This window comes from Lonchura striata, chromosome 5 (assembly GCF_050655825.1).
Source record: "Lonchura striata isolate lonStrDom1 chromosome 5, ASM5065582v1, whole genome shotgun sequence".
Taxonomy (NCBI): domain Eukaryota; kingdom Metazoa; phylum Chordata; class Aves; order Passeriformes; family Estrildidae; genus Lonchura; species Lonchura striata.
In genome coordinates, this window is record NC_140707.1 from 2,627,472 (window position 1) to 2,648,597 (window position 21,126).

At 52.8% G+C, this 21,126-nt stretch overlaps 1 protein-coding gene across 1 annotated transcript; it reads right to left on the reverse strand.

Annotated features, from left to right (window-relative positions):
• Positions 1–15,923: 15,923 nt before the first annotated feature.
• Positions 15,924–17,865, reverse strand: LOC146767117 (olfactory receptor 14A16-like). The gene has a single exon (XM_085581118.1). The coding sequence runs from the start codon at positions 17,241–17,243 to the stop codon at positions 16,269–16,271; it is 975 nt and encodes a 324-aa protein (XP_085437244.1). The 5' UTR covers positions 17,244–17,865; the 3' UTR covers positions 15,924–16,268.
• Between the last annotated feature and the right edge of the window lie 3,261 nt (positions 17,866–21,126).

Consider the following 21,126-nt stretch of genomic DNA (forward strand, 5'->3'; position numbering starts at 1 on the left):
TGGGGCTCCAGTGTGGGTGAGACACAAACCCCAGGAGAAGGCAGAGTCCATACCAGGGGCTGACCTTTTGCTCCTTGGTTTTAAGCCCCTGGGCCTTCGTGGGCCTCGCCCCAGCTGGGACTTCTGATAGTTCAGGTGTTCAGAGCTGGGTGAGCGCTGTCCCATCTGTGTGACTGATTGACAGCTCAGCCCAAGGTCTCTGGGGACATTGATCTCATCCAGCCTCTGACAGCGACCACGGTGACACTGGGGAACCTCATGGAGCCTCATGGAGCCATGGGTCAGTTGTGATAAGGCAGGTCCAAGGACACCCTGGTGACACCGGGGAACCTCATGGGACGATGGGTGAGTTGGGACAAGGCAGGTCCAAGGACACCGTGGTGACACTGGGGAACCTCATCGAGCCATGGATCAGTTGTGACACTGTGGGGACCTCGTAGAATCAGAGGGGACCATTGGGAAGCTCCCATGGATCCAAGGGCCCAGGGTGACACTGTGGAGCCCAGAGTGTCATGGAGGAGCCATTTTAACACTGTGTGTCCCCATGGAAGCAAGGGAACATGGGACAGGCTGATGCCTTAAGTTTTAGCTTCCATATTTTCCCAATTCTGTGCTGTATCAGTCTGTAACTCTGAACTTCATGCAGAGTGTCAGCAAGTTCTTTTACAGTGTAGTCAGACAAAACAATCCTTTTCCTGCCCGAGAACCATAGACACTGCTGCAGCTTCAGGCCCAAAAATTGAAAACAGCAGCGAATTGAGGAGAGCAGACTGGGAGGGTGGGGCTGCATAATCTGAAGGTGTAATTGGACAATTAACCCCAATATGGAAATGAACAAAATCTTAAAAAAGTGTGTAAACACGTGACCTGGCGTCCATCCTGGGTGTACCCTCAGCCAGGCCCTTGTACTGCCCAGGTGAATCCTTTGAAGGCCTTTTTAATAAATCCCCTCTTTACTCCTGTAACACTGTCCAGCCTCTGCTCTTGGTGGCCTCTCAAGGCATCAAGGCCTGGCTGGCTGGGCCACCTGGGGGCCACCTGACAGGTCCAGCTGACCTTGGCATGTCCAGGGCTGCTGCTCATCTCCCCTGGAGCACTGGGGCTCGGTGCTCTCCTTCCGGTGAAAAGAACTGTCCTTCTCTTCCAGGTGCCCATGGCCAAAATTTGGATTCCTCTTCTTAGTTTGCTTCTATGCAAAGATTGTTCCCAGATGAAACCTGCCAGGACAGACAGACCTGGCTGGCTTGGCCACCCAGGGGCCACCTCTCATCTGCCTGTGAAACACTGGGACCCTGTGTGTTGTGGCGCGGCATGCGCTCCTCTTGCCGCGGCACTCCGAGCCGTGCCAGGCTGGGCGGTGAGGGAAGAGAACGGGCGGCCGCTTCCCCCTGCAAGCTCTGCAGTTCAGTTCGTGGCGCGCGGGGACAGATGAAGGCGACACGGGAACTGGGGGGCGACCAGGATGGTTTTATTCAGTGAGCCCCAAGACCCCCTTGGGGGCGGGAGCAGAGGTTTTATACAGAACTCAAGAGGACGGGTGTAGGAACAGTAACCACTAAGGGAATAGCAGGGGAGGAGTTTAGGGCAGAACTAACATGACAGGGAAGGTTCCAGGGAAAGGGGCAGGGAAAGGGGGGTTGGGGGGGGGGGAAACAGATATTACACTAATATTAAATGAAAGAAAAACACACCACCGCATCTCCCTCTTTTCTTTTACAAAAGGAAGGAGAATTTTGTGGTTTAAGCAAATTAATACAACGTAAAATTATATGATAACTTTGTAAATTACTTAAAGGACATGAAAGACACATTATTGCATTTATAGGGCAGGAAGAGTAGTAACAGCCTAAATCAGACATAAGACTGTACAAAACTTGCTGTTTTGCTGCTCTGAGTAACAGTCTAAAACAATGTAAATAATTGAAACTATTGAAATAGAATGAAATAATTGACAGAAATTAAACTAAAAAATTTAATTAGAATGATTAAAATTACAACTATCTAATTTAAATAAAATAATTAAATGGAATTATTGGAATTAAATATAATAAAAGATCAACTAAATATAACTAATAAATTTTTAAACTTCGCAGCAATGCAGCAAGCCTGAAGTGATACACTAGCTTTGCGATTCCTGTAGCAATAATGGTTAAAAACACAGCCTTTAAGTCAAAAAATATTAGAAAAGACTGAATTAATTATAATTATAACAAAACAACTTAATATTGAATTAAATTGTAACATTACATATTATTAAAAAAACATAAGTTGAAAGACATCAAAAAATGATAAACTAATTGTGATTACAACATATGAAACATATAAAAATCTCATCTGGAATATATAGAATTGTCCTAAACGAAAGTCCAAATTAAGGGTACAAAGCACAGCAGGATTTGTGACTTCATCTGATTTAGAATTTGCTTCGTTACGGCGCTTGCGATGTTCAGCTTCTTAAATTCTTAAAGCAGAGTCAGCGGATAACGGCGCTTGTCTTAAAGCAGAGTCAGCGGATAGCGATGTGGTTTGTTCAATTTGAATGTTTGTTTGCGAGGTGGGCATAATATCTTGAGTATTAATTAACTGGGATGATATTTCTTTCTATAAAATATAACTCAACAAATAGATTATTCAAAAAATAATTAAAAGCAAAAAGAGGAATTCGTAGTTAAATAAAAAGGAGTATTGGGTAGGGTACATTAAGGAATAGGATAGGGGAATCAGACAATCACTTAATTAGTGATTGCCATGATTAACAGGGGGTATCGGTAAGGGGTGGACCGGGGCGCCGCCGTTTCAGGGGGAAGACAAAATGGCGGATCCTCAGTCCCGGGTTTCGGCTCCATTTCCTCGGGAGAAGATCCCTCCCGACCTTCCCCCCGGAGGAAGAGCCAGAAGAAGAATTGGGGCATATCCAACCCCGCCTCCCCCCCGATAGGGACTAGCCTCGTGCAGGGACGGTGCAGGGCTATTGGGAGAGAAATGGGACTGGCGGGAAGCCAGGGGCGGAAAAGAAGGGTCAAGGCAGGAAAATGGGTCCCGAGCGGCATGGCCAGCGCCATCTTGGGAGGGGGTGCCAGCTACACTGCACTTGGCCTGAGCAGTGTCCAGCAGGGCACTTGGGGCGGCTCGGCCACAGCAATCCCCAAGGGAGGATAGGAAAGGGTTTTAGGAAAGTCCGAGGGGATGGGGATATAGGGAGCTTCACAGAAGCAAAAAGGGGAAATTTATGGGGGGGGGGGGCCCAACGCAGCTGGATGTCGGCGCAATGCGTGGGTGTAAAGGGCCCCGTTTTAACAACTCTCCTATAGCTAACGTGTCGCCCTCTTAGCTGTTCCCTACTGGTGTCTTTTCTATCCCCTCCGTCCAGCCCAGAATGGGGAGGGGAGGATAGAGAAGACAACATTTTCGAGGAGAAGAAAAAGCGATCCAATCTAGGTCCCCACAGAAGACTAGGCGAAGAATAGCACTCAGTGCTAGCTTCCCCCAGAAAAGGAAAACCCACCCGCCTGCCAGGGACATGCAAGGCTACAGCCCCAGTCTGGGCGCAGACGGGGGTTAAAACGCAAAAAAAAAAAAAAAGTGGCAGACCCAGCCACCCGTCGGGGCGATCCCCACCCCGTGTAGCCTACCTTACCTTGCAGGCTCGGACGGAGATGGCTTGAATCTTCTCTTCGACTCGATGGAAAAGTCGCGCTAAAAACTGGGGATGTTCCTTCCCGGTTTTGGCCCTTCCGGAGGCCTGGGTGTTCCCGTTAAACCAAGACTCGTCCCCGAAGCCTTGGTTTCAGCCACTATCAGCCTCCGGTGGTCTCGCTGCAGATGCTGACCGAGGAACGAATTTCTTCTCGGTCAGCCTTTCTTCAGGCTCCCCCGAGCCGCTGCCAAAACCGTTCTCTCTGTTCTCGGGTAAGTCTGCCCACCAAAAAGCTCTGCAGCCCGGCTGCCCGTGCAGCGCGGCTGCTCCAGGGCGGGTAGATGGCGAGAACAAAGAGGTCCCGGAGCCTCAATCTTTTTCGCTCGGCGCTCAGCTTCTCATAGCATCCGGCAGAACTTTTACGGCCGTAGATTTTCCTCTTCCCTCCTTCTTCTTCTGTGAGGCGGGTGCCCCCACGAATTTGCCCATTTTTTTTACAAGACGAAGGAAGGAACCATCCTCTGCTACCATATGTTGTGGCGCGGCATGCGCTCCTCTCGCCGCGGCACTCCGAGCCGTGCCAGGCTGGGCGGTGAGGGAAGAGAACGGGCGGCCGCTTCCCCCTGCAAGCTCTGCAGTTCAGTTCGTGGCGCGTGGGGACAGACGAAGGCGACACGGGACTTGGGGGCGACCAGGATGGTTTTATTCAGCAAGCCCCAAGACCCCCTCGGGGGCGGGAGCAGAGGTTTTATACAGAACTCAGGAGGAGGGGTGTAGGAACAGTAACCACTAAGGGAATAGCAGGGGAGGAGTTTAGGGCAGAACTAACATGACAGGGAAGGTTCCAGGGAAAGGGGCAGGGAAAGGGGGGTTGGGGGGGGGGAAACAGATATTAAACTAATGTTAAATGAAAGAAAAACACACCACCGCAACTGTGCTTTTCTTTCTTATGGGAAAAAAGCACCTTTCACATCCAGGCACCCATGGCCAAAGTTGGGAATCCGCCTCCAGGATTCCCTATATCCAGGGATTTCTCCCAGGTGAAAACTTCCAGGAGAGACAAGTCTGGCTGGCCTTGGTCTCCAAAGAGATGATCCTTATCTGCCTTTGAAACACTGGGGCTTTGTGCCTTCCTTTATGATGAAAAGAACTCTTCTTCCTGCCCAGGTGCCCATGGCCAAAACTTGATTTTGAAGATTCCACCTTCAAAATTCTGAATATCCAAGGATTTCCCCCAGATGAAAGGTGCCAGGAGAGACAGGTCTGGCTCTCTTGGCCTATGGTGACCACCTCTCATCTCCTTCCAAAACACCTGGGCTCCACGCTTCTCTTTCCTATGGGAAAAACCATCCATCTCGACCAGATGCCCATGGCCAAAGTTTGGAATCCTCCTCCAGAATTCCCTAGGTCCAAGGATTTCTCAGTGACAAAAGCTGCCAGGACAAACAGGTCTGGCTGGCCCGGCCTCCCAGGAGCCTTCTCTCTCTGCTTCTGCCCCTGCAACACTAGGGCTCTGGGCTTTCCTTCCTATGGAAAAGAACCGTCCTTCTTAACAATGCAGAAATGGCCGAAATTGGGGTTCCACCTCCCAAATTCCCTATATCCAAGGGTTGCTTTCAGAGAAAAAAATACCACAATGGAGAGGTCTGGCTGCCCTTGGCCTCTGATGGTCATCTTTCATCTGCCCCTGAAACACCGGTGTTCCGTCCTTGCCTTCCTATGGAAAAGAACCGTCCTTCACCTCCAGGCAGCCAAGTCTGAAACTGGCATTCCACCTCTAAAATTCCCTATATCCAAGGACAAAATCTGCCAGCACCATCTGATCTGGCTGCCCTTGGCCTCTGGTGGCTGTGGCTCATCTGCCCCTGCAGCACTGGGGCTGGGTTGTTCCCTTCCTGTGGAGACCATGGTGGCACGGTGAGGACCTGGTGGAACCATGGAGTCCATTGGGACTTTGGGGCCATGGTGACACCGCGGAGCTCCATGGAACCCAGAGACCACCATGAATCTGTGGGGCCTTGTGGAATCATGGAGACCATTCCGACCCTTCAGGGCCTGGTGTCACCAAGGGGGATTGTGACACCTCAGGGCTACCTGGAAAAAAGGGACCATTGGAACACTGTGAGGCTCCATGGAATGAGGGGAACAGGGAACAGGTCTGGCAGGCTTGGCCTCCCAGGGGCCACCTGACAGGTCTGGCTGATCTTGGAATGTCAAGGGCTGCTTCTCATCTGCCCATGAACCACTGGGGCTTCGTGCTTTCCTTGCTGTGGAAAAGAACTGTCCCTCTTTTTCGACACCCATGGACAAAATTGGTACTTCCCCTCAAAAATTTCCTGTATGCAAGGGTATCTGCCAGAAAAAAACCTGCCAGCTCTGGCTGGCCTTGGCCTCTGATGGTCGCATCTCAGTTGCCTCAGAAGCACTGGGGCTCTGTGCCTTCCTTCCTGCAGAAAAGAACTGACCCTCTTGTCCAGGGGCCATGGCAGGAGCTGGAATGTGGCCGCCAAAATTCCATCTATCCTAGGATTGCTCCCAGACAAAAGCTGCCAGGACAGACAGTTCTGCCTGGCCTTGGCCTCTGGTGGTATGAGCAGAAAGTTTTCCTTTGCAAACACCTTGGAAAAGGCCCAGAGATCTCCCGAGCTGGGTTTTGCAGGCCTCAGGAACATAACCCATGTATGGAGGCTGATGTGCCTGGGCTCAGTTGTGAAGAGACTGAGGACAGATCAGGAGTGGCCTGGCAGGGCTTGAAGGGTGGATTCCAAAATGGTGGAGCTTTTCTCCATAGTGGGAAACAGCCAGAGAGAAAAATTATGCCCCAAATGCAGCTGGGGAAGGACAGACTGGACACATGAGGAGAGGAATTTCCCTCCCAGGGCAGGGCTGTGGTGCAACACGTCCCCAGCAGGAGCCTGGAGCAGCCCAAGGCTTTGTGTGGCCAGGCAGGGGCAGCAGGAGGCAGAGCTGCCAGCAAAGGAAGGGCCAGCGAGGTGGGGCAGCCAGGGGTGACGACAGCCTGCAGGGACAGAGGCGCAGGGCAGGGACACCGTGGGACAGCCTGGGCTGCAGAGGGCTCAGGGATGTGCAGCAGCTGCAAGGCCCTGACAGAGCCAACCTGTGCAGCCCTTTGGCCATGGCTGCTGGCCCTGGGCCTGAGGCCACGAGGGGACAAGTGACCCTTGCAGCCCTGGGGCCTCAGTGCCTCCTTGTCCCTGCTCAGCAGCCTGGCAGGGGCCGCCCCATGGTCCTGCCCTTGGCACTGCACATCCCCACATGCCAGTGCCCATCCCGGGAAGAGCCCTGAGCAATGAGGGAGGGACAGGATCTGCCTTGCCAGGGGCTGGGGCTCAGGCCTGGGCCCTTTGCATTCCTGAAACACATCCAGGTTTGCTCAGCACCAGAGACACCTTTCCCTTGCTTGTCCCCAGCTGTCATCTCTGCCTCCAGTGTTCTGCTCTGACGGGAACCTGGGGAAACTTTCTCAGTGCTGTTCCTCAGTGGGACCCATTAAAACTTCAAGAAACTCTGGAGTTTTAATTTAACGTTGAGTTCTTGAGAAGTTTTTTGAAGACACTCTCAGGGACTGAGTCTGATGTAAACAACACCAAAGCCCTGAGAGGGTCATTAAAGTTTTCCTATTCCAGTTGTGGAGAAAGATTTCAATGTGCTTGTAAGAAATACACATTCCTGTTTTAAAGGGTGTATTTTATTACATTTCTCTTTAGATCAGAGGTGATTGCAGCATTCTGTGATTGATATTGACCCAGGGTCTCCCCTCAGGAGCTCTGGCCTGCTCAGAGAAGCTGTGCCCTGAGCTCTGGCCCAGCGTGGACAACCTTGCTCCACATTGCCCCAGCCCATCCTGTCTGTCCTCACTCACCTGGGACCTGCTGTGCCTGCAGAGCTGGCTGCACCCAGCCTAAGAGGGGCTTTCCCTTTTTCTATGTTTGGAGCAATCTAAAACCCCTGAGTTTCCCCATGAAAACAGACACCCTCCTCAGGTGTTTGCCAGCCCAAAGTGCCACCAAAACCACTCCAGACCGGCCCTGGGCCAGCTGTGAGGGTGGATCATCAGCCCCAGCTGCACTGGGCACTGCAAAGGGCTGTGGCCATGGGCACTGCACTGACCCCACTGCTGGGTTTGGCTGCCACGGCAGCCCTGAGAAATTAAACTGTCCTTGGAAACACTGGGGAGGACTGGGACATACTGGGGAACACTGGGAATGCTGTTGGAGACACTGGGACATACTGGGAGTGATGCTGGGGAGGACTGGGACAGCCTGGAAACATGAGGAACGCTGAAGGGGAGTCTGGGTGGACTGGGACACACTGGGACATACTGGGAGTGAAACTGGGAGTGAAACTGGGGGATACTGGGACAAACTAGGGACATTGTGGGGAAGACTTGACAATACTGCAGCATACTGTGGATGACATTGGGAGAAACTGGGAGGGCCTGGGAATGAACTCAGGTGTATTGGGAGGGACTGGGCTGTACTGGGAAGGACTGGAGGGGAACTTGGTTTTTACTGGGCTGTACTAGGGATGAACTGGGCTGTACTGGGAGGGACTGGAGGGGTTGAATGGCAGTTCCCGCCTCCGCCGCCTCCCATTGGCCGAGGCTCCCGCCCATCAAAGCCCCTAGCTAATCAGCGCATGGGATCATCGCTTTGGGGGCGGTGCCTGGAGTCAGCGCCATCTTTTCTTTTTGCCTACAACTCCCATAATGCCACGCAGACCACTAGAGTCCCATGGGGTCGGGACTACAACGCCCGACATGCCCTGCGCTCCACAAAGACACACACACACACACACACACACACACACACACACACACACACACACCCACAAACGCACACACGCACACAAGCACACACGCACACACGCACACACGCACACACGCCCACACACGCACACACGCACACACCCCGCCCCCCCCAGTATCCGCCGCCCATCTGCCCCATGCAAAAGTGTCCCCCGAGGCCTTCCCGGACCCCAAACGCTGCGTCCGAACCACTTCCGAGACTACAGCTCCCATCATGCTCCGCGGCGCACGGCCAGCGCTGTTCCAGCCGTGACTTCATCTCCCGTCATGCCCCGCGCCCCACCGAGTGCCGCTGCCGCTGTGCCTGGAACTCCCGTGATGCTCCGCGGCCCCGTTACACCGCATTGTAACCGCGCCTACAACTCCCATCAGCCACCGCGCCCCAGCGAGCCCCGCCCGAGCCCCCCGAGTCCCCAATCAATAGCCAATAGTGGTCAATGAATTAATTGTGTTACTTAGAACCAATGACCAATAATTTTTTGGTTACAAGACACATATAGAGATTTTTTTATACAAGCATTAAAATGAAATAATAAAATATTGATCAATATTTTTATTCATAAGCAAAATAAAATTTTAATTGTTATTAAGCTAAAATTAATTAATTGAAATAATTTATTAAAATTTAATTAAATTTTATTTATGAAGAAAAATGCATAATTTTTAAAAAATGTTTTGGCATGTCAGTCTCAGGTGGGCAATATCTGTGGGTAAGGGGCATGTGGTAAATAGACGTGATTCATGCTGAATAAGTTGTGTCCTAGATTGCGAGGCAAGATGTATTCAATTGCCATCTGTTAGAGGTTGGTTCACTGCATTGTTTATTTTATCTTTTTATTTTCTTCCCTAATAAAGAACTGTTATTCCTGCTCCCATATTTTTGCCCGAGAGTCGCCCTTAACTTCAAATTTATAGCAATTTACAGGGAGGGGGTTCTACATTTATTTTTTTCCCCATTTCAGGGAGGCTCCTGCCTTCCTTAGCAGACTCCTGTCTTTGCAAACCAAGACAGATTTTGGCACCCAACGTGCAGCTCGAAGGCAAAGAAACAAAAAAGGGAATAACAGTTCTTGAGTAATCCAATTTTTGATTTTTGTGTACTGCTACAGAAACCTTGTTCAGCGGCACCCTGTGCTCCAGCCTGCCCTAGTTTGGGTGACACGGAACCGTGGCTGCATTTCTCCATTTGCAGCCCCTGATCTAAACACGGCTCCTACAGCCAAGGCTGCTGTGGCTGTTCTCCGGTTTGTTTCATGGGTGAATAAGGGGAAGAATTCATGGATCTTTAACTTCCTCTGGGAAACAGGCACATGGATTCACAGCTGTCACACACTGACTGTGTGCTTTTGGGGTTACTTTAGTAGTGGCACCTACTGTGAGGAAATGACACCAGGGGAAATTTTCTCCCAAGCCTTTAACCATCTCTTTGGGTCTACCCCACCAGTTTGTGAAGGGCTCAGATCCACTCCAAATACCAATGATATCATACAGGGGCTGTGTTGCTGTTAGCCCTGTTCTATTTGTCACTGAGAGACGAGGGAAGATTAACCTGGATAACCACCCTGACACCCAGCCCAGAACCTGACACGGCCCCAGAGACCAGGGATGCTGCTGCTCCAGAGCCTGACCCTGCCCCACAGCCACCCCAGATATGAACCACCCAGACTGGGTGGGGTCTGGTGAGGGATATGCAGGAGATGCTGAAGGAGTGCATTTACCCAGCTGGTGAGAAGCCCTCCCCCTGCCCCAAAAAAGGAGAGTCTGATGGGGCAGCAGTGGAACCCACAGATGTTACAACTGTCCAGGTTCAGCTGAGCCACAAAGGCAGCCACAGCCAGCAGCAGTCGCCCCTGTAGAAACAAGGAGGTCTAAGATGGAATCAGAGCACCCAGATAAGGGAAGGCCCTCACAACCCACAGAGGAGCCAGAGGTTGTGATCATCACCGACTCCCTGACGTACAAAAGTCTCTGTAACCTGCACAAGGACATTGTACGATGGAGACGTGAGGCTTATACAACCTGACTGCTTCAAGTCTGAGACCTCATGGGTACAGGTGTCCAGCTGGATGGTGGTGAGGCAAGGAATTTGGGACCCTTGACCCAGGACTCAGGTATGAATCAGATTTTTGTAAGGGAGCCAGGGTCCCTTTCCCTCTGGGAACAGATTTTAATGAGTGTCAGAGAGAGGTTTGTCCACAGGGTGAGAATGCAGGAGCACCAGCACAGAACGTGCTGGGAAACCCTTGAGGAAGGGATCCAACAGGTGAGGGAAGTGGCAGCATTGGAGGTACTCTTTGGGAGGGATGGACAGCATGATAATGATCCCGACAAGGTCAGGGGCACAGGGCAAATGCTGTGGAGTCTGGCAAGGCTGGGGCCGTCTCAGTACACCACCTTCACTGCCACGATTAATGCTGATAACAGCCGAGAGACAGTGGGCTCTGCTGCCAACAGCTGAGAAATTGTGAGAGTATGATCCATGGCCCAGTGCAGGCTCATGGCTCTGCTGTGGGCAAGGAACTCAAAGAGGAGATGAGGGAGATGAGGGAGGAGGTGAGGAGGAACAGTTCCCACATTGCCCCAGTGCGAGTCACAGGCCCCAAAGTCAGAGCCCAACGTTCCCCAGCCAGAGAGAGAGGGTACGCCCCACGGGCTGGCCTGGAGTTCTTTCTGCGTGACCATGGGGAAGACATGGGAAGGTGGGATGGGAAACCCATTTCTGTCCTGGCACCGTGGGCACATCAGCTCAAGGAGGGAAGCACTGACCGAGGGAATTCCAGTGAAGTGAAGGCAGCCTCAACCTCCCATGATCGAGCTGCCGAGTATGATTTGTCAGATCACCTTGAAAGTACCTCTGCCATGTATGCCTTGGAAAGAAATAATAACCAGGGCTAGAGGGCCCCTGTCTCTAGCCAGGGAGAGGCACGGGAAAACCGGATCTTTTGGTCAGTGTGGATCCAATGGCCTGGCACATCAGAGCCACAGAAATATGAAGCCTTAGCTGATACTGGTGCACAGTGTACCCCAATGCCATTGGGACATGTGGGGACAGAACCTGTTTCCATTGCCGGGGTGACGGGGGGATCGCAGCAATTGACCCTGTTGGGAGCCGAGGTGAGCCTGGCTGGGAAGGAGCGGCAGAAACATCCATTGTGACTGGCCCAGAGGCCCCGTGTGTTCTGGGCATAGACTTCCTCCAGAATGGATGTTACAGAGACCCAAAGGGACTCAGGTGGGCTTTTGGCATAGCTGCTGCAGAGGCAGAGGACATTAAGCAGTTGAACACCTTGCCTGGACTGTCAGAGAACCTATCTCCAGTAGGACTCCTGAGGGTGGAAGAGCAACGAGTGCCAATTGCCACCTCGACAGTGCAGGGCCAGCAGTATTGAATGAATCGGGATGTTGTGATCCCCATCCACAGAATGATCCGTGAGCTGGAGAGTCAAGGGGTGGTCAGTAAGGCCCACTCACCCTTCCACAGCCCCATCTGGCCTGTACACATGTCTGATGGAGAATGGAGATTGACTGTAGACTATTGTGGCTTGAATGAAGTGACTCCACTGCTGAGCGCTGCTGTGCTGGACATGCTGGAACTACAGCACAAGCTAGAGTGCAAGGCAGCAAAGTGGTACGCCCCTGCTGACATTGCTAACGCGTTTTTCTCCATTCCTCTGGCAGCAGAATGCAGGCCTCAGTTTGCTTTCACCTGGAGGGGCGTGCAGTACACCTGGAACTGACTGACCCAGGGGTGGAAGCACAGCCCCACCATCTGCCATGGACTGATCCAGGCTGCACTGGAAAAGGGTGAGGCTCCAGAACACTTGCAATACATCAACGGCATCATTGCGTGGGGGAACACGGCAATGGAAGTGTTTGAGAAAGAAGAGAGGATTGTCCAAATTCTGCTGGAAGCTTTGCCATCAAGAAGAGCAAAGTCAAGGGACCTGCCTGAGAGATCCAATTCCTTGGGTAAAGTGGCAAGATGGACAGAGTCAGATTCCAACTGAGGTCATCAATAAGATCACCGTGATGTCTACCCAGCAGCAAGAAGGAAACACAAGCTTTCCTAGGTGCCATAGGTTTTTGGAGAATGCCCATTCTCAAGTACGGCCAGATTTTGAGCCCTCCCTACCTGGTCGCCCGCAAAAAAAAAACAATTTCCACTGGGGCCCTGAGCAGCAACAAGCTTTCACCCAGATCAAGCAGGAGATCACTCATGCTGTAGCCCTTGGCCCAGTCAGGACAGGACCAGATTTCAGAAGTGTCTTCAAAGTGGATAGACTATATTGAAAACAATGCAGAGATAATTGTTTTGTCCTTTTAACTTTTCTTACTTATATCTTGATATCAGCAATATCCAATTGATATTGACCCCCAGCACCTTGTTATACAATCTGAATACATATGAAAATCATGATCCTTCATGGCTGACAATCAATAACACTTTGTCCCTATGCTCCCCCCACCATTTCCCTCATCCAACCCCTGGCATTTCTATGGATCAGGAATGTTGTGGCCAGAAGGACCAGGGCAGTGATTCTTCACCTGAGAGACAGAGTGAAAATTTAACAGGGTAGAAATCCATTTGGATTTAGGTGAAATGTGCTGCTTTGAGCTTGCTAACATGAGTGAAATATTCTGTTTAGTCTGGTAACTGCAGCACTAGCAAAGTTGCCCCAGCTAAAGAGAAAGAATGCAAATTTCCACACTAAAAAGAGATAAGAAAGACTCCTCGGGCCTTTAAACAGACCACGCAGAGTGACCCAGGAGTTCTTTCTGTACTTTCTGACAAAAACAAGTGTAACTAGCTCTAAGTGTAACATGAAATCATCAGAATGAATACGCATGAACCTATTGTGAAATTCTATGCCTATGGAAATTAATTAAGGGTAATAAAAAAGTTTTGGGACTTCTTAGGGGTGTGCATGTCCATTGAAGGGCGATGAGTCCCTAAATGTGTCCAGCGCTGCAAATAAACATACCATTCCCTACAAATCTTTATTGGAATTGTGGGGTTTTTATTTTTCATCCATGTTTCACCTGTGCTGGGCACTGGTTGGGCAGCACCTTGAGTGCTGGGTCCAGTTCTGGGGTCCCCAATTTAGGAAGTGTCGGAGTCCAGGACACTGCAGCACCAAGGGAATCAACAGGGCACTCTGAGGCCTCATGGAACCAAGAGGCCACTGTGACCTTGCAGGCCCTTGTGGAACCATGCAGAGCTTTGTGACACAGCAGGATCTCGTGTCATGATGGGGCCACTACGACCCTGCAGAGCCCCATGGAACTGAGGGGCCAGTGCTGCCCCTCAGGAACTCACGGAATGAAGGAAACATGTTTGACACTGTGGTGGCCCTTGGGACCAAGAGGCCATTGTGGCACTGTGGAAGCAAGGAGAGCATTGCTGCCCTGCCAGACCTCATGGAACCAAGGATCCACTGTGACACTGCAGGGCCTTGGGGACCACGGTGACATTGTGACACTGCAGGGCCCAAGGATCCAAGGGACTTTGTGACACCAAGGGGTCCCATGGAACCAAAGGGACATTGTGACACTGGGAGGCCTCATGGAATCATGGAGACCACTGGGACACTCTGGGGCCTCATGGAACCCTGGTGATACGAGGTTGTCTGGGAGTGTTGATCTGCTGGAGGGTAGGAGGGCTCTGCACAGGGCCCTGAACAGGCTGGATCCAGGGCCCAAATCCAACAAGGTGAGGTTTAACAAGTCCCAGTGCTGGGTCCTGCACTTTGGCCACAACAACCCCTGCAGCGCTACAGGCTGGGGACAGAGGGGCTGGACAGCAGCCAGGCAGAAAGGGACCTGCAGGGACTGATGGACAGCAGGCTGGACATGAGCCAGCAGAGTGCCCAGGTGGCCAAGACGGCCAATGGCTCCTGGCCTGGATCAGGATTGGTGTGGCCAGCAGGACCACAGCAGGGATTCTTCCCCTGTGCTGGGCACTGGTTAGGCAGCACCTTGAGTGCTGTGTCCAGTTCTGGGCCCCCAATTAAGGAAGGACATGAAGGGGATGGAGCATGTCCAGAGAAGGGCAACAAGGCTGGTGAGGGGTCTGGAGCACAAGTCCTGTGAGGAGCGGCTGAGGGATCTGGGTTTGTTGATATTGGAGAAGATGAGGCTCAGGGAAGAAATGGTGGTGTCAGGGCACACGTTGGACTTGATGATATCCAGGGTCTTTTCCAACCTTGCTGGTTCTGTGATTCTCTGAAACCACCCTTGGAGCCGTTGCAGGAGGAGCCCTGGGCCTCCTCTTCAGAAGCTCCAGCAGCCCAGGTCCCTCAGCTTCTCCTCACAGCCCCAAAGCCCATCCTGTCAGTCCTGCAGAGCCTCTGCAGCTCCTCCTCACTGCCCAGAACAGGGAGCCCCACAGCCAGACACAGAAGCCCAGATGTGCCCCCCTGGCCTGGGGTGCCTCTGGCAAGGGAGCAGCACCAGGCACTGCAGGAGCCTGCAGACAATTCCTGCAGCACTTGTGGGATGATCCTGCTCCCCAAGGGATGTTCCCATGGTGCCAAGTCAGGAACTGCAATGGGGAGTGGGGCCAGAGAGGAAAGGGCAAACAGGGATGGGCTGTGTGCAGGGGAGGGAACAGGGGTGCGCAAGAGGAAGGAATCTGGACCAGGGAAGAGTAAAGAAAGCAAAGGGGAAGCCAAGGAAATGCTCAGGGCAGTTTGGGGGTGGCTGCCAGGCAGCCCTGGCTCTGAGCAGCAGCGTCTGCAGTGGGACAGGAAACTCCCAACTGATGGGAACAAACTTTCTGGCTGACTGCAGAGGCCAGGACAAAGCTGAGTGGTTTCCCTGGCGTCCCCCAGCCCTTCCTGGCCCCAGGGGCTGATGGCATTTGTGCTGCCTCAGGTCCATGTCCCCACAGCACCAGCATGGGGGTGCTCCCGCCTGCTGTGTGCAATGCAAACAGGGGCTGCTGAGCCAGATCTGCTGTGTCTGTGCCTGCAAGGATGCGGCACCTCTGTGAGCTGGGGGAGAGGCCAGGGCTGCAGAGGGGGGATGTTGCTGGCAGCTCCATGAGGACGCTCTGGGACGCTGCCCTGGGCTGTGCAGCGCACTGGGGATGGATCAGCCCCTGCTCTGCTGCTCCTTCCCGTCTCCCCCAGGGCCCTTGCAGAGCACCAGCCGTGCTGTTTGCCCCCAGCCTGCCCATGGCCAGCCTGGGGCTGCTCACGGGGGTTTTCTGTGCTGAGCATTGGCCTGGCTGTGTTCCTGAGAGAGCCTGGGCAAGGAGCCTGGAGCCCCCAGGCCCTGGCCTGAGGCGTCAGCGCTGCCCCAGCAGTGCCCATGGCCTGTCCCTGCTGCAGCCCCGGCACTGCCACCCCCAGGACTGTGCCCGGCCCCGAGAGCACTCAGGCCCTGCAGCAACACCAGGGCCACCAGGGCAGCGGGGCAGGGCCACGGGAGCAGCACTGGCAGCACCAAGTGCTGCTGCTCCTGGGCACAGCTGCTGTGCCAGCCCTGATCTGCCCCAGCTCTGCACACAGACATTGCTGCTGCAGCTCCAGAGAAGGCAATAAAAGGGCATCTCTGAAGAACAATCTACTGGGAAATCCTTTAATTCCTTTAAAGCTGCTGAGAGTGCAACCCCTCATTGACACAATCTGTGGCCACAGGGAAGATGGAGAGAAACAAAATGAGAAATGGCACAAACAATTATATTTCTTTGTGGAAAATATGAAAAAAGTAAAACGAAGAAAAAGAACCTCCGCATGAAACCAACAATAAGTATCAAATTTGACTTTTAATACAAGTGATTTAAAGCAATTGGCTAGCAGTTTAATGTTCCTGAAAGCATCCAGTCATCAGTCTCCCCACTGCAGCCTTGAGCTCCTTGTTCCTCAGGCTGTAGATGAGGGGGTTCAGGGCTGGAGGCACCACCGAGTACAGAACTGACAAGGCCAGATCCAGGAATGGGGAGGAGATGGAGGGCGGCTTCAGGTAGGCAAATATTACAGTGCAGAGGAACAGAGCAACCACGGCCAGGTGAGGGAGGCAGGTGGAAAAGGCTTTGTGCCGTCCCTGCTCAGAGGGGATCCTCAGCACAGCCCTGAAAATCTGCACATAGGAGAAAACAATGAACACAAAACAACCAAATGCCAAACAAGCACTAACAGCAATAAGCCCAAGTTCCCTGAGATAGGATTTGGAGCAGGAGAGCTTGAGGATCTGTGGTATTTCACAGAAGAACTGGCCCAGGTCATTGCCATGGCACAGGGGCAGGGAAAATGTATTGGCTGTGTGCAGCAGTGAATAGAGAAAGGCACTGGCCCAGGCAGCTGCTGCCATGTGGGCACAAGCTCTGCTGCCCAGGAGGGTCCCGTAGTGCAGGGGTTTGCAGATGGACACGTAGCGGTCGTAGCACATGATGGTCAGCAGGAAATACTCTGTTGCACCACAGAAAACAAAAAAGAAGACCTGAGCAGCACATCCCATGTAGGAGATGTTCCTGGTGTCCCAGAGGGAATTGTGCATGGCTTTGGGGACAGTGGTGCAGATGGAGCCCAGGTCGCTGAGGGCCAGGTTGAGCAGGAAGAAGAACATGGGCGTGTGCAGGTGGTGGCCGCAGGCTACGGCGCTGATGATGAGGCCGTTGCCCAGGAGGGCAGCCAGGGAGATGCCCAGGAAGAGGCAGAAGTGCAGGAGCTGCAGCTGCCGCGTGTCTGCCAGTGCCAGCAGGAGGAAGTGGCTGATGGAGCTGCTGTTGGACATTTGTGCTGCCTTGGCATGGGGATCTGTAAGAAAAGTAATCATAGAATAGTTAGGTTTAGAGAGGACTTTAAATATCCCAGCACAGCTTGGGGGCACTTTCCCCGACTGCCTGCCCAGGGCTCTGCTGCCTGGAGCTGTCTCTACCAGGAGCTGCTTCCCTGTGCCTAGGTTTGGGTCCTGCCAGTGTTGTCAGAAATCAGCCCAGCCCTGGGGACTCAGCTCTGCACTTCAGACCCCTCCCAGCTCAGGCAGTGCCCAGGGGCAGCTCTTGCTCTGCAGGCTCTGCTGGCAATGTCAGAGCAACCCTGAGGAGTCTGGAAAAGCAACACTGATGCTGCCTCTAAGGGGGCCTGTGCTGATTAATGTTACTCCCTGGCTTATTCACATTTGAGAGAATTTTTTTTAAATTTTGTAAACCTAAACTGAGAGATGAATATCTATGTGCAATTTCCCATCCAGGCAACCCAGAGCAGTCGATTAAAAGGCAGGATTTTCCCCTTTATGCATCCCCTGCCTTGCTGTGCTCCCATTATGATCTGCTTGGAAATGTTCTGCAGTTTAATGTCATGCTGGACGCAGGTTCGAAAAATCCAGCAACGTCACCACACAAGGAGAATATTTCCAAGCCTTAACAGCTGTCTCCATCCACCCACACCTTGTCACCCAGCACTGGGAGCAGCTCCAGGGCTGGCTGAGAGCTGTCCCTGGCAGGCAGCAGAGTCCCTGGCCCAGCACAGCGCCCTGGGCTTCAGGACCCTGCTCTGCAGGACAGCCCTGGGCACCCCTGGCTGCTCTGCACAGGAGATGAGCAGAGAATGCACTCACAGGGTCTGTGGCCATTGGGATGTTCCAGCTTTAGGAGATCACTCCAGGAGCTGCAGCTGCATTGTCCTGCAGCCAGAGGTTCCTGTGCCAAGGGCTGGCAGTGATTCTGCCCCAGGCACTTCTCAGCCCCTTCCCAGCCCTGACTGATTGAAGCTCTCTGTGCCTCTGTGCTGTGCCTGGGCTGGCTGCAGGCAGTGCCCCAGCCCTGCTGGGCTGGGAGAAGAGCTGCTCAGCAAGAGAAATGTGCTTTTGAAGCTCTGCTTGGTTACCAGGCTCATCCTCTGTGCCAGGAGCCCGGCCCAGCTCAGCAGCACAGACACAGCACAAGGACTTTAATGACCCTCTGGGGCTTTGTGCTCAGGCCCTGAACATCAGGCCCTGAGAGGGAGCTGCAGAAACCTCTCCAGAACTCCAAGTCAGAATCCAACTCCAAAGTTTCTTGGACTTTTAATGGGTCCCACTGAGAGACACGACTGAGAAAGTGTCCCCAGGCCCCAGGCAGAGCAGAGAACAGGAGGCACTGATGACAGGAGGGGACTAAGAGAAGCCAAGTCTTGGCGCCCTGGGGCACAGCAGGGTCTGTGCCACCAAGGGCTGTGAGGAGACACCTTGTCCTGAGGCCCTGGGGCCTCCTGGCACAGCCCCAGCCAGGCTGGGCACTGTCAGCCCCTGCTCCTGCCCTCAGCATCCCCCCCATGCCCACATCTCAGTGGCCTCAAGGATCTGCTGGAAGGAGTCCCTGGGGAGCCTTGGTCAGGAATGGCCCTGGGGGCTCCTTCATGCTCCCAGGGACTGCAGGTTTTTCAAAGGACTTTTGGTTTGGCTTTTGCCTTGGAGTCTCTGAGAGCTTTCTGCAATCCTGGTCTCCAATTATCTGCTTTAATTAGTCCCTGGAGAGGCTTTGTCAGTAACAACACTCAGTGGGGCCCATTAATGCTTCAAGGTACTTCAGTTCTTTTAAGGTACTTGGTGTTTCCCTTTTGCTACAGACTCTGTGAGAGGTTTGTGCAATCCTGGCCCCAATTATCTGCTTTAATGACTCCCTTGAGAGCTTTGAAGTGACACTCAGTGGGGCTCATGAATACTTTGAGATTCTTAACTTTTGTAAGGTACTTTGGATTTTCCTTTCCACATTGAGAGTTCTTTGAGCCATTTTCAGTCTCTGAGAGGTTTTTGTGCCATCCTGGCCTCCAGTTCTTTCCTCCGAGGACTCCATGAAGAGCCTGTGGTATAGATGGACCTTTGTGGGTCCCATTAATGCTTTAGACTCCAACCACTTTGGGGTTTTCCTCTGACTTTGACTCCGGGAAAGGTTTGTGCAATCTCCTCTCAGGCCCTGAAGTTCCAGGTCTCAGCTCCAAATGCACCATGGGGCTCATTAGGATCAAGCAAGTCCTGACAAACCATGGCTCTGCCTCAATTTCTCTCTGCTCTCGTGCAGTTTGTCAGGAAGTTTCTGTAGTGGTTTTGGTTCACCATTTTGAGATTTCTCGGCCAATGCTTCAATTAGTGTGGTGGATTCAGTGTTGGCTAATTACCAGTGCACTCACTAGAATATACTTACTCATTTCCTGCTGTGAGATAGGATTAGGAGAAAGGCAAAGTAGGCTTAAAATATTAGAAGTGTATAAATAAAATTGTATTAACAATAACTAAAGAAAGAGTAATAAGAATCAGAGCAAAATTTTCAGAACACTTCCCCTCTCCATACAACCTGACAATGTAGAGACAAAACCTGAAATTTTCAGTCAGTTTACCACCTCTAGAATAGTCTTTCTTCACTTCACTTAGGTAGAGAAGTTCCTCTTGTTTATGTTATGGAGACTTCTCCACAACAAAACAGCTATCTCATGGCTTTTCATTTTCACAAATAGCAGCTGCCTGGAGAAATCTGCAATCATGAACTCCCTCCCATGTTTTCCCACCTTTTCCCACAGATGTGCTTATGGGCAATGCCAAGTTATGGGGTATTAGTCTCAAGATGAGCTCTTTAAGAGCAAAGGTTCTCTTAATCTCTTTCTGAAATCATCTTCATCTCTGGGAACAGAGGTCTTCCTCTCTTCCTGAGGGTGCAGGGTCTCATCACTCTTCTCCCTTTCTCTGTCCAAACCTCTCATTGGAGATCACAGCTACTGCAACATTTGCTTACTTTAGCATGGAGGCCTTTGCTGAAACAAGTCATCGTCCCATACTTTTCAATTCATTATAGGGAAAAAGAGAGTCTGATGTATCAATGACATCCTTCTCCACAGCTTTACCAGAGGATTTCAGCCCCAAGATCAAGGCATCTCCTCATCCCTCCCATCTGGGACTCAACTTCCTCTTCCCTGCCCTCGGTGTGTCCGTGTTGCTCCTCTGTGTGCCTGCCCTGTGTCCTTTTCTCTCACTGGAGGGAGGATGGCAGCACTGGCAGAGTCAATATCTCCCGGGGCTGCAGATGGTTCCGTGAGCCTGGCCGGGCTTGGTGCTTGCGGCCGGAGCTGTTTTGCCATGGAGGTTTCTGCAGCGGCTGCGCTGGGGCTGTGTCAGGCTGGGCCGCGCTGGGGCAGGGCCAGGATCTCAGCAGCCAGGCCAGAGCCCAGCAGCAGCACGGCCGGGGCCGATGGCTTCTCCTGCCCTGCCCGCCGGCTGCGGGCGAAGCCCAAGGGCGGCAGAGCCTTGGCCGAGCCGGCCCGGCCCGGGGCTGCTCCTGGGGCCCGGCGGATCCTGGCCGGGCCCGGGCTGGCGGCGGGGCAGGGCTCGGCAGGGCCAGATGTCAGCACCCGCAGCCACGGCCCGGCCTCGGCCCCGCGGCCTCCCCTGCCCTGCCCGGCAGCCGATGGCGCCTGGCGGCTCCCTGGGAAGGGGCCCGGCCCCACGGCAGGAGCCGCCCGGCCCCACGGCCGAGACGGGGCTGGGCCGGCCTCGGCACCTCTGTGGGGCCAGAAGGGAGAGAGACCCAGCCAGGCTTTCTCATCTGTAACTTGTGTCTGCACAGAGGTGTCTGCAGCTTCCTTAGTGCTTTAACAGACTGTCAGCTCTCAAAGCTAATTACTGATTGGTTTTTTGTCAGACATGGAGGAAACTGCTAGCAGCTTCTCTCAGGACATCACTTCTATGA